Raw genomic sequence first — 13616 nt, 5'->3', positions numbered from 1 at the left:
TTTATGTGGCTAGGACTAACTTACTAAGTCCTTATAGCTCTGTCTTTGTTTTATGTAGCACCATGATCCTGGTGAAACGTTGTCTCATTTCACTGTGTGCTGCAAAAGCTATACTGTATATGGCTGAAATGACAATAAAATCTACTTGTCTTTACTTGGCAAGCAGATTTATAGTTCTAAGATCAGAAGGCTTTATTTTTTATAGTCATAAACATAGAAAAATGAATCAAGCAAATTTTAAACTAAATAATGTAACAAACAATAAATGTCATTGATATAAATCAATCTTATCTGACTCTTCAATCTTATCTGACTCTTCAATCTTATTATTTTTTTCCTGGTCCTGTTTAGCTTAGTTCCTGTCGTCATCCATCGTGTCACGAGTTATGTACAGACATGGGGAAGTACACCCTCTTTCAACTTTATGTTTTAATTCATCAGGGCCTTAGTAACTATGACCTCAAATATGTTGTGTGATCTAAGATACTTTTCTTTGAATTACTGTAGATTTCCTGTCCACTGGAGCTGGTCATGTCGTTTACATTTACATTTCTGGCATTTAGCCGACACCCTAGACTGACTTACATTTTATTTCAATTTGTATTGTAAATCGATTTGTAGTAGTCCAACATCTTAACCACTAAAATATGACATCCCTCATTGTCATGTCATTTCACTCACAAAACTACTGCTTATGTGATGATATTTTGTTTAATGCAAAGTCTAAAGGCTGTTGTGGAGACTCATGAAAATCCTACGAAATCAGCAGTTTCTAAGTTACTTAAACCAGCCTATCTTGCAACAACAACAAAGATCATGTTTTCCCCCATTTTCATGTTTGTTGTTCACCAAAGTTCACCAAAGTTCTTGATCTGCATCTGTGTGACTTTATATATTGTACTTATTCTACATGATGAATACATGTCTCATGAATGAGTACAAATAAATGCCTTGCAGGTGTCAAATACAATTACAAGGCATGAGTAGGTATCTGTGTTTAGTTCCTCTTTCTCTAGTGTCTTGGTTCCCGTTATTTGTTTTGCCTAGCTCATTACTTTTTAGTTCATTCTTTTCCTCTTCTTTTCTTTTCTTCTTCTTCCTTTTTTTTTTTTTAAGAAGCCACGACATCTCTAGTTCAAACACAGATTCCAGTGAAACCCAGTGGAAAACCTATTGCAATATAAAAGAATATATCTCATGTGACAGGAAGTTACTGTAGAATGTTTTGAAAAATATTTCAGGGCAATCAGAGGCAAAGTTGCATGAAAATGAAGTAAAATGGAATGCCATTTAAGGTCACTATTAATTATACAACTGTGACATACTTATAGGGACACTATTATTTATATTTAGATCTTACATGTAATTAAAATCAAATTTACACTAAATTTAAGTCATTTATTTTTTTATGTACTGTATTAGAGGGGGGAAAACTCCAGAAACTAAGCTTGACGTGGATAAACGTGGTCATAACTGATAGGTCGGTTCATTTCAATAGAAAATTTAAAGCGCATTATATCACAGCCACTATCTCCCCCTTGTCAGGTGTCATTTAAAGCAGAGATTTAACGCTGTTAAAACCGCAGCACTGTACAAGGTTGTGTGTGTGTGTGTGTGTGTGTGTGTGTGTGTGTGTGTGTGTGTGTGTGTGTGTGTGTGTGTGTGTGTGTGTGAGAGAGAGAGAGAGAGAGAGTGAAAGAGAGAGAGAGAGAGAGAGACAGAGTGAAAGAGAGACAGAGACAGAGACACACACAGAGACACAGAGAGAGAGAGAGAGAGAGAGAGAGAGAGAGAGAGAGAGAGAGAGAAAGCGCTCTCACATCAGAACAATGTAGAAGAGAAAACCTGTGAATGTGAGGTGATAGTTTGATTATTAATTGATCAGATTTAGTAAACTGACAGGTTGTGTTTTTGTTTTTAACTCCTCACACACTGGGTCATGGCGCTCGTCCACTGTTTACTGTTCAATTACTGCTTGTTTTCGGTCACATTTCTGGACACGTCTGCGCTACCGAACCCAATTAAAGGTAAGACAATTAAGACAATTCAACAGTTTTAAAAACTATTTGACTTTGTCGTTAAACTGTGAGATATATTACAAATATTTGAAAGAAATAAATTTTATTATATACTGCAATAATACTTTTTGACTGCAGTAAAAACGCTAAAAAAGACAGCACTTTATACACGTTTTGTTATATCGTGACGTTAATTTCGTTTCATTTTGGCTTCATTTAATATCAGTAACGTTTGTGTACTTAGAATTAGAGTTCCTGTTTTTCACGAAGATATTGTAAATAATAGAATTCGACATTAAAGCATTTAATATTTTAGATTATAAAATTGACATCAACTTGTTTGAAGAAAGCATATTTTGATAAAAATAATAACTTGAATCCACAAATTGCAGAGGTCATTTTGGACTCTACTTTAGAAACAAATCTGCAATGGATATCTGAGCCCCAACATGCGGTATGTAGATCTGAACCTTTATGAATCTGCTATTCATTAAAAATGCACAATTTCCATATTGAGATGATATATTACATGTTGAGACGCTGGTTTTATGTTACAACTCATTTATTTTAGTGGGGAAAGACCAAATTAAAGCTGGGACTGCCCTCGGCCCACTTTGTCTACCAAGGCTGTCACGTAAAACTTAAAAACACACTAAAAACACTGTGGACTACATGGATTGCAAAGAAGGATGCCCAAGAGCTTCAGCTGGACCTGCTTTTTGCTCAAAATGACAGGAAACCTGTCATTATTTACTTATTGGAGTCGGATAAACCAGTGGAACGTCCTCGCGCTGGACAAAAGAGAAAAGAGTCTGTAGCTTCACAGCCATTTAGTAATTCTAGTGGCCTTCAAGACATGGAGACTCATCTGTATCATGCGCAGGGTCTAGACTTGGGAAAGATCACAAAAAATGGCTTTCATTTGGGTTTCTTCTACAGTGGATCATGTATGTTGATTTCTTCTGTGCTGGTCTTCTACATGAAATGTCCAGAGCTTACAATGAACCAGACTCATTTTGGAGCAACTTCAGCAGGATCAGAGTGGATCAGAGGCAAGTGTGTGGATGGAGCAGAAGAAGTGTCTACACCAAAGATTGAGTGCAAGTCTAATGGACAGTGGGGTGGAATGCAAGGTTTCTGTGCATGTAGAGCTGGTTATCAAAAAGAAGGAAACATATGTAAAGGTCAGTGAATACTTTCAGTTTTACACCCATGAAAGCACTACATGAATGTACAGCATACATAGTCAGATTAAACATTATATTTCAGATTTCTTGCTTTGCATTCCATTATTGGTCCTCTCGTGATTTTTGGCTGTTTTCACAGTCACCTAAGCAGCAGAACATGTTCCTTCTTGTTCAAGCACATTCTAGGAAGGAAAATATTTCTGATAATTAGAAGTTGTAAATGTCAGCATGCCTATAAAAAAACAACAAAGCATTTTTTTTTGCAATTGCATCATCATTGAGATCAGGGATCTTTCCTAAGTTTATAAATAGTAATTTATGATTTACTTATAATTGCTGAATGGCAACCTGTCAAGCACATGAGTTTAGTCAGAGCTCACAAGAATCACTTGCACAACCCAGGAAATTACATATGTATGTATCCTATGCTTCATATACACCTGGACTCATGCTGGACAATGTTATGCCCTAATGATGTATATGAAATTAATTTATATAAAATGAAGATGGGAGAAGTAGCACAGTCTAAAGTGATGCCAGTACTAGTCTAGTTTCAGTGGAGTCAACACTGAGAAAGGCACTGCATCTCACCTTTCCTGTAGGCAAGAATGGTTGCATTGTGTCTCCCACTATTCACACGAGGCCTGGCTGAACAAATGGCAAACTTTTTTACAGTATGTTGAAAACCATAAAAAAACCTTTTCACCAATTCTATTAAACTAGTTGACTAAGAACCCATTATGGGCTCTTGTATGGTTCGGATATGTCATTACTCTTAGTAATTACTCTTAACTCGGTACACTTAGCTATGCTGTAGTCTTTAGAAAGGTGTTCTTCAGGAACACGGCTGGTGATCAATGGTGAAGAGATGTGATTACAGATGTGGACTGGGAAAACCTAAATTGTAAGAGTTACTTTAGTGTGTTGACAATAATATTTAAGAGATACAAGAGAAGTCAGTGCTGAAATTTGATCATCAAATATTAGTAGTCATCTCTTTGGAGATGACTAATATTGCTAATGAGTACCAAGATATCCATGAACACTAGAAAAAGAGTATTAAAAAAGAATGTACAAAGCACTTAGTCATTCCAGGCATGGGTCAAAACATGTTATCAGTCAAGGGGTAATTAATACTTGTGATAGGTGATGGTTTAAGTGCTACTAGTGGTCAAGGTGTAATCACATAGTAATCACATAACAGAAACATATACTGTAGATACTCATCATGTCCAACTCTGGTCTTGTACACCAGGTATATATAATAGCTTGGTGTTTTTCCTGGTAAATCACACCTACTAACCCAAAAAATCAGATGTGTTGATGTGGGGGAAACCTATAATATTATTGGTGGTGTTATTAAGAGAAAAAGACCAGTAACAAGGTAACGGTGGTTGGCCGTGAATGTTATTAATTTGATTTTTCTCTCACAAAGCTTGTGGTTTGGGAAGCTACAAAACTGCCAATGCTAGTGGAGAATGTCAGCTTTGCCCATCCAATAGCAGAACATCCTCAGAAGGTGCTTCAGAGTGTGAATGTGATAAAGGATATGCCCGACTGCAGAATGACCCACCACAACTAGGCTGTACAAGTGTGTAATGCATCTTTAATTTATTAATTAAAAAAAGCTTCATTTTAATAGAAATGTATAGACAGTTATATGAAGCTATACTGTAAATTGCTTTCTTTATGTTATTTCTTTTCAGGATCTCCATCAGCACCACTCAACTTAACTATCCATCACTTGAGCAACACTGCCCTGATTCTGAACTGGGCCATGCCTGCAGATCTGGGTGGAAGACAGGAAGTGATGTATGATGTAGAGTGTAAACAAAAAACAGGAGAATTTCATGAACTATGGGAACCATGTAACAGTTCCTTGTTAATAAGTCCACAATCCAGGGGATTGACTGAAACGATGGCCAACATTACCGGATTGCGTCCACATGTGAACTACCAGGTTTCTGTCAGAGCATACAACAGAATATCTCAGAAACTGGGCACATCTGGGTCTTCACAGACCACTGCTATATGTAAGTGGTGATTCATAACAAAAAATATTTGATCTGGGCAATAATAAATTATTTATTTATTGGTTCAGATGATGGTAAAATATGACTGCACATGTATTTAAGAGGTGAAAAGAAATCTGATTAGCACTTTTAAGGTCTTTTGCCTTTTGGGTTGTACTTTTGATGGAATCCTTGAAGGTAGTATGTAGATCACTGTACATTTTGTCTTTCAGTTATTGTCCTATTTAGCAGGCACCTATGTTCAAAATTCTCTCTGTGTGCCTGACAGTGAAGAATCCAGTAGTAATCACTGCTGTTCCTTTACCAACCCCTGCTGCCCAGAAACAACTCAACACTCCAGTGATTGTCAGTGTGCTGTGTGTAATACTGCTAGCTCTAATACCAGCTGTCTTCTTTATATGCAGGGGTTATAACAAATTCAGGTAAATAATGTATTTTAAAATGGAAGCAAACAGAACATCATAACATACTGTATATAACATTTTATTAATATAACACAGAACAAATAAGTGATTCAATAATTAAATACATATTTTAATTAATGCACTATTATCATTAATTGTATTAGGACTTCAATCTATTTACTAATCTGTATTGGGTTTAGAGATCATGAAGTGGACCTTGTGCCTTTACAGGATGTTGGTACAACATACAGACGGTCTGAACCACAAGATACACCTCCTCAGCCAACTACCAGTAAGACTTTAATAGACAGAAAATGACTTTGAGTTTTTGTGAAAATGCTACATAACTGGACTTTGGCACATTTAATTGTATGCGGTTCACTTTAATGATTTCTGTGAACGTACATCTGATTGCAGTGTAATTAAACATGTATATGTGAGCTATTCCTCAGCGCTGTCTCTGCCACTGTCTCTTTAGGCACTGTTCAGATTTTGGATAGCGTGAATATAAGTTTGCTGTCTGCTATTAAAGAGGTGTTGGTGGATCGCAGCCGAATCACATTGGGCAAAGAGCTAGGAAAAGGTACACTTACATTCAAACAATAAAAATGCTGGCCAATTGGAATTAAGAAGAATTTAGTTAATTCTTCATAGTCCAGTAAGTAGAATATTTAATTGCATTGTTTTTATGATACTGTAGTTCATTAAAATTAAGTTTGTACTTGTCTGCATAGTGTCTTTAATTAAGTGTATTTGAATAGGTTTGAAATTTCACTTCTTTTAGGAGAATTTGGGACAGTCTATGAGGGCATATTCCTATCAGATGATAATGAAAATATCCAGGTGGCAGTGAAGACCATGAGAGGCAAGTAAATGATAAGAACAGCTTCTTAAACAGCTACACAATTTAAAAGAAGAATCATTCTAACTAACTCTATGTTTTGTCCATAAATAATATAACACAGAAGTTGGCTTACTTATAATATAGGCAGTTGTAGGCCGGTTGATTTTATTTTGTTTTCCTAGCCTATATATCTGTTTCTAAGGCTAGAAACAGATATATAGGTCACATTTGTATCTGACACATGACAATCTATCATTAGTATGTGTGTACAGCCCTCTGTCTTTAAACACTTTGTCATAATAATAATCTTTGTCATATTTAATGCAAAGTCGATGTGCATCATACACTATATGGCCAAATGTTAGCGGACACCTAACCTTCACAACCACAATGTAAACAATGTAAACTGTTTCCACAAAGTTGGAAGCACAGGATGTCTTTGTGTGCTGTAAGGTTACAGTTTTTCTTCACTGGGACTAAGAAGCTCAAACCTGTTCTAGCATGACAAAGCTCCTGTACACAAAGCAGCCTACATGAAGAAATGGTTTGTCAGAGTTGGAGTAAAATATCTTGTCCTGAGTCCTGACCTCTACTCCTCGGAACACCTTTGGGATGAACTGGAACACTGACTGCACCCCAGACCTCCTCACCCAAAATTAGTATCTGATCTCACTAATGCTCTTGAACAGTCACGATACATCATCTAGTAGAAATCCTTCCATAAAAGTGAAGGTTGTTATAACAGGGGAATAAATCTGGAATGAGATGTTCAAAAACATATGGGGTGATGGTCAGGTGTCCACACACATCGGGTCATATAATGTATATAAATCAGAAATTATACTGAAATTGGACACACTATAATAGGCTACATAGACTGTTCATCTCACTCACATTTAAAATGTTAACTATTATTGAAATCTTTCATTTAAAATATGTTATTTCTAATTGTTGTTCTAGTTGGAATTTACAGCCAGGATGATCTGCAGTCATTTCTTAAGGAAGCTGAAATTATGCAGCACTTTGACCATGATAACATTGTGAAACTTTTAGGTAAAGTACAACTTCTGTAAATATTTATTTCCAGATAAGTTAACTTTCATCGATCCCTGTGAACTTCTTCTTATTAGGGATTGTTACGTTATGTTTATAGTCACTATTTTTTATTCACTCAGTTTTGCAATGGAAAGTTGACACATTTCTGGCACCTTTTTAATGAATTATGGAACAAAATTTTTTGATCGATCACTCTCAGATAATTTGCTGTTTAATTAAGGTTCTAAGTTACTACGTAAAACAGGGCTCTAAATTTGCTTGATATTTTCCTCCCAACCAAACCATATCCCAACATTTGATGATGTTCATTACTGTAGCAACCTTACACAACTTACCCATGCATCATTCTTGGTGCTTTGTGAAATGTTAAGTATTAGCCTCTATTTAATAGAGGCTCTAATCAAAGCAAATGGACTCTTTGCCATAATGCTTTCATCTCAATTCATCGCTCTCATCAACAAGGCATCTTTCTATCCCCAGAATATAATTACACAATGAGAAGAGGTCAGCAGTTATACATTACTCAGTTCAGCCTGTCTGACTCCAACATTCATGGCTCCACAAACAAAAAGACATTATCCCCAACTTTGATTATTCTTGTGAACATTGCCTGAAGCTGCTGGCCCAAACCTGCCACCTGATTGGCTGATTAGATAATTACATAAATGATTAGGTAGCCAGATAAATACTCAGTGAGTGTATGTTAGATTTTTACATATTGCAAAAAAATGAATTACTACTACTTAACCTTGACTTGGACTCTACTGTGCATAGTGGATAAATATAAGAATAAGTTAACATAAGAATAAGAGCTACAGGGAAAATTGGTTTTATGTCTGTCCACCAGGTGTCACACTGGAGACAGTACAGGACTCATCTATCCCTGTTCCACTTGTCATACTACCATTCTTGAAACATGGAGACCTGAGACGATTTCTTATAGCCACGCGCTATGGTGACATTCCTATGGTGAATACCAAAGACACACACACACACACACACACACACACACACACACACACACACACACACACACACACACACACACACACACACACACACAGCATTTCCAGACAATATTTACTATCTCTTAATGTGCATTCTGAATTTTAAGCCAACTAAATAACAAATCACTTCACTTCATGTCCAATCTGTAACTGACTTCTTCATTTCAGTTTGTTCCTTATCAGAGCCTGTTACGGTTTATGATTGACATTGCCTCGGGCATGGAGTATCTCAGTTACAAGGGCTTTTTGCACAGAGATTTGGCAGCTCGCAACTGCATGTAAGACCATGATCGTATTTCTGAACATTTTATTTTACAGTAAACTAGTGCTGTTTGAATCAGTTTTTTATCCCACTCTTCACCCACACATGAAGGTTGGGAGATGATCTGCATGTTCGTGTAGCTGACTTTGGCTTGTCCAAGCAGATCATCAGCAGTAACTATTACAGACAGAAGGTTGCTGTTCGAATGCCAATCAAGTGGATGGCCATGGAGAGCCTTTCTGAATCTATCTACACCAGCAAGAGTGATGTGGTCAGTCCTGAATAAGATTCATTTTTTGTGGGTTTCTTCTGAAGAGTTTGTTGATTTTTTTACTTTGTCTTTAAATGTATGCAGTGGTCCTTTGGAGTAACTATGTGGGAAATTGTCTCCAGAGGAAAGACCCCATACCCCGGCATTCCCAACCATGAGCTTTTGGAACTGCTGGAGAATGGGCATCGCCTCAAACAGGGCGATTATGACAGTAAACTGTAAGTGTGTTTCATATGTTTTCATTCAACAAGAGATAAACTTATTAAAAATAAAAAGATGCACTCTAAAAATGGATGTTGTTGAGATGCTTTCTCTGTATCCTATTAATCCAAACAGGACAAAGACTATTGGTATACATTTCAAATACAACCAATTTGAAGAATTGGCCACAACAGTCCAGATACGATAACAGGCTGTTTTATTCCAAATAAAATGGAATTCCCACCTTCCTACCTGAAAAATATATTTGTGACAAGCTCTACGTAGACAACAATTTTATGATGTTTCTAACAGATCTGATTTCTCAGACTGAATCCAGAACTGAGGCAACTAAATTAAAACATCCACAACAACAACAACAACAGTATTTCCTAGTACATTAAGTCTTAAAATAGGAAAGTTTGAATATGTTTCATCTTAAATGTCCATATAATTATAATAAAGAGTTAAGAATACAGAATTCAAGATGTTCAGAAAATACATACAGGTGTAATGTTTAGGTGTCCATATACTTATATGCAACACTTTGCACACGGTTGTCTAGCAATTGTAGGGTTAAAGGCAAGCCCTTTCTTAAAGGTCATATTATTCGATGTCAGTAAACGTTAGGAAGATTAACATGCATATGCTAATGCTGGCTGATATTTGATAAAAAAATAAATACACCTGAAGTTTTATGTAGTAAACAAAATATGTTATGAGGCTTTGAGATCTTTCTTTGGTGACAAAAACAGAGCCTGTACAATTTATTAATAAGTAACTGTTGAGCATGAGCTTTTAAATTCAGTATCAACCAAGGGATTCAAAAGCTCTCATCTCTAAAGCTCCTTGTGTTTCTTGTGTTTTATTCCTCTTCCTCTATCACCCTTTCAGATATGAGGTGATGCTTAGCTGCTGGCACAAAGAGCCCTCTCAGCGGCCTTGTTTTACAGAGCTGGCTCAGAGACTCAAAGCTCTACTGTGTGAGCTTCCGCCCTTAGAGCCCAGTAAAGAAAGCTACTACATCAACCAGGGCCTGGAAGTAGCCAACGCCACCCAGTGCAGTGCTGCAGAGCCTGACCCTGATGGAGCTGTCGGAAACATTTACTTGTCCTCACCAGGTGGCAAAACAACTTGTGCTACAGAGAAAGGCGAGATAAAGGAAGAGACAGATTGATATTTACTATGCAGTAAAGGGGGAATATAGACTGTTGAAAATGCAAACAAACAAAAGAAAACCCATGTGACACAAAAGCTTTCTGTACAGTGCATAGTGTTATGTTTTGTACACTAAGGCACTGTTGAAATATATCCCAGAATGATAAATACTATCTGAGTGAATCATAAATTAAAAAACAGTTTGTCAGCATTCATGCCAGCGTGCCAGCGTGTGAAACAAAATTTCTCTATTTCCACTTTTGCATTGTTTAATCCTGCCAGACCCTAGTGGGTATTATATGCTATTTCTTACAAACAAATTGAATGATACAGTATATACAGGGTTTCAGTATATATGAGGTCTTCATACTTTTCAATTAGCAAGAAATATCTTCCACTGTTAATTTCCCCTTTGTGTGGAAACTTTTGGGAGACCTGCTGAATGTATTTAAATGTATGTAAATACTCAACCAAGTGATTTTGTTGGTTTTCTATTTTCATATAATGGAAGCTGGACAGCAATTGGTAAATTTCATACATCTTCAATAACTGCCTTATACTGCTCAAGGGAATAAAACTGTAGAACCTGGAGGAAATACATTTCCCCCCCCCATTTTTGAGCACCCTTTGCAGCTCCACTTTCAGTGCACTCCAGCACAAGGGAGCACTCCCATGGCAGGCTCTTAGAAAATAGAAGGTTCTTATGGATGGTGAGACTCCAGAGAGATACAATTCATGATCTTGAGGTGCCTGGAAATAGCAGCACTAAGATCCCCCCCAAACAAACAAACAAACAAACAAACAAACAAACAAACAAACAAACAAACAAACAAACAAACAAACAAACAAACAAAATCATAGATATAAACAAACAAACAAACAAACAAATAAATAAATGTATTATAGAAGAGGATGTCCTTCATTCATTCATGAGCATTCATTATTGCCGAGCTGCAGTTCTCAAATTCATATTTAGGTGCTGTGAAAAGGTGGAGGAAGAAAAGTGTATAGTAAATGGTAAAGCCAGTCAAGGGCCAGTACATCCTGGCTCTTATTAACATAAAGCCTGTTCTGCACATAACAGTCTGGCAGAATCGGTCAAAAACTATGAGCTTGATTGTGAGTTCACTGTGAGAGCAAGTTCCACAGTGTACAGAAGGACATGTGCTGATTGGGCTGCTTCTTGATGGGGCAACAAAGGAGTCAGTCTAACAAATATACCTTGATCTACTGGGCATCAAGGGAGAAAAGAAAATTTCAGTACATATTTGAAACATCCATGGAGCTAAAAAGAGCCTGAAGTGTAGGCCTGATGACGATGAACGTAAATAGGTGTACCATCATACTAATGCTAACAGCAAGACAGCTAATACTAATAATGCCTATATTTATCACAAACAATGCATTAATGCCTCATCAAATCATCATTAATGTGCCTGCATTCAGCACCCATCTGAATTTCTGCCACCTGTGCATCACCAATGGCTCATAGTCAGACACTGCAGCTTGTAGATGTTAGGGCCAAAGTAGGGAGTACATTGTTGTTGCATTTTTTTGACATGCAGAGAATTCAGACACTGGCTAAATGAGAACAATTCTTGCAGCTTGGCTCTTCGAGCTAAACACTTATTGTACAAGGAAAAAGCATGAGAGGTATAAAACAAAGTAAAAGGGGTCTATTGTGTCAAGAAAAAACAGCCACATTGCTACATATGAGTGGGAGTTAAACACAGGCCTGTTAATCGTTTATTAGGAAACAGACATAATGATACAACAGACACTGTAAGACAAAGCACATGTTATGTAGAGCTGAAAAGAAAAGTGCTAAACTATATAGCCAGGTTTTAGGACACCTGACCGTCACACCTACAGTATATGTGCTTGATGAACATCACATTCCACATTTAGTTTCTCCTTTTCTGTTGTAATAAACTTCACTCTTCCTGGAAGGCTTTTTACTAGATGTTGGAGTGTGGCTGTGTGGTTTGCTCATTCAGCTTAAGAGCATTAGTGAAGTAAGGCACTGATGTTGGGCATGGATGCTTGAGACAGCCTGTAGCTCTGGCCATTGCAACAAGGTGGAAGTGTATAGCTTAATAAAGTGTATATATGGTCTGATGTGTATGAAGTAAGAATACCAAAATGGCTGTGTGTCAGCAGTATTTGTGTTAGGCAGATACAGTAAGCACAATAATGTGCTAAATTTAGTAAAGTAGCAAGTTCATGAAAAAATATTCCCTATGATAAAATTCCCTAGGATGAAATCCACCAACCTGAGAAAACATAAATTGAGGTATATGGTACAACATAGATGTTTTTTTCAGAAATTATTCAATCCAGTAAACTTTGAAGGTATGATTTAGGGTCGTAAAATCCAAGAGGTTTAAGCCACACTTTTCAGTTGAATTCATAAACCAGATTTCTTTATATAATGATTTTTATTTTGCCATAAAATTTTTTAAAAGGATATTATCAATGATTTTACTAGTATTATTATTAACTGCTAAAGAGAAAACTGCTTACGTAAGTCTTGAGATACGTGTGATTATGTTCTGTGATTTCGTATTTTCTTTGTTTTGCCAATAATGGTACAAAAATTAAGACGAATCTTTCCTCTTCATTATTTACTATCTTAACACCTAAATGCGTTTATTCACATTTGTTAACATTCAAGTAAAGTCCTAAATCTTCAGAAATTTCTTCTGCATCTGGTGGTATCGTCAGCTAGTAATTTCAGTACCTGCAACAGTAATAACTCTTAAAAAAACGGCTTTGCCTAATGTGATCTACAAAAAGTTAGAAGTCAGCAATGTTTAAAGTAATTATGGAGAAATGGGGCATCCCTGTCTGTCACCTTTATGGATAATGAACCTGGGCTTGATATAACATTATGCAGCATGATTGAACAATTTGCATTAGAATATAACATTTTAATTGAATTTTTAAGGGCTGAATATATGAAATGAGGTCTTATAGAAGTCTGAGAAAAAAGGATGAAGCTCTTGTCTGTGTATAGGGGATAATCAACAAGGTCTAATACCAAAAGTGAATATTATTAGCAATATGTCTATTACGCATAAAACTGCGTGTCATGGATAATAAAATCTAATGTGTGTGTGTGTTTTTTTACGATTATTTATTATTATTCTAGAAGCGAATTCTTTCGTTCTTTTTTTTT

General features: G+C 36.4%; 1 protein-coding gene across 1 annotated transcript; it reads left to right on the top strand.

The window, feature by feature from the left end:
- The first annotated feature begins 1737 nt into the window (after positions 1-1737).
- si:ch73-40a2.1 (ephrin type-A receptor 3) lies at positions 1738-11027 on the top strand. The gene is made up of 15 exons (XM_027169011.2): positions 1738-2027; positions 2411-2472; positions 2590-3202; positions 4641-4796; positions 4912-5238; positions 5507-5660; positions 5843-5934; positions 6121-6225; positions 6427-6507; positions 7447-7539; positions 8390-8511; positions 8718-8827; positions 8923-9082; positions 9167-9300; positions 10175-11027. The coding sequence occupies exons 1-15, from the start codon at positions 1940-1942 to the stop codon at positions 10455-10457; spliced, it is 2580 nt and encodes an 859-aa protein (XP_027024812.2). The 5' UTR covers positions 1738-1939; the 3' UTR covers positions 10458-11027.
- Positions 11028-13616: the final 2589 nt, after the last annotated feature.

This window comes from Tachysurus fulvidraco, chromosome 1 (assembly GCF_022655615.1).
Source record: "Tachysurus fulvidraco isolate hzauxx_2018 chromosome 1, HZAU_PFXX_2.0, whole genome shotgun sequence".
NCBI lineage: Eukaryota > Metazoa > Chordata > Actinopteri > Siluriformes > Bagridae > Tachysurus > Tachysurus fulvidraco.
The sequence above is the reverse complement of the archived record's forward strand: the minus strand, read 5'-3'. Positions and strand labels throughout refer to the sequence as shown.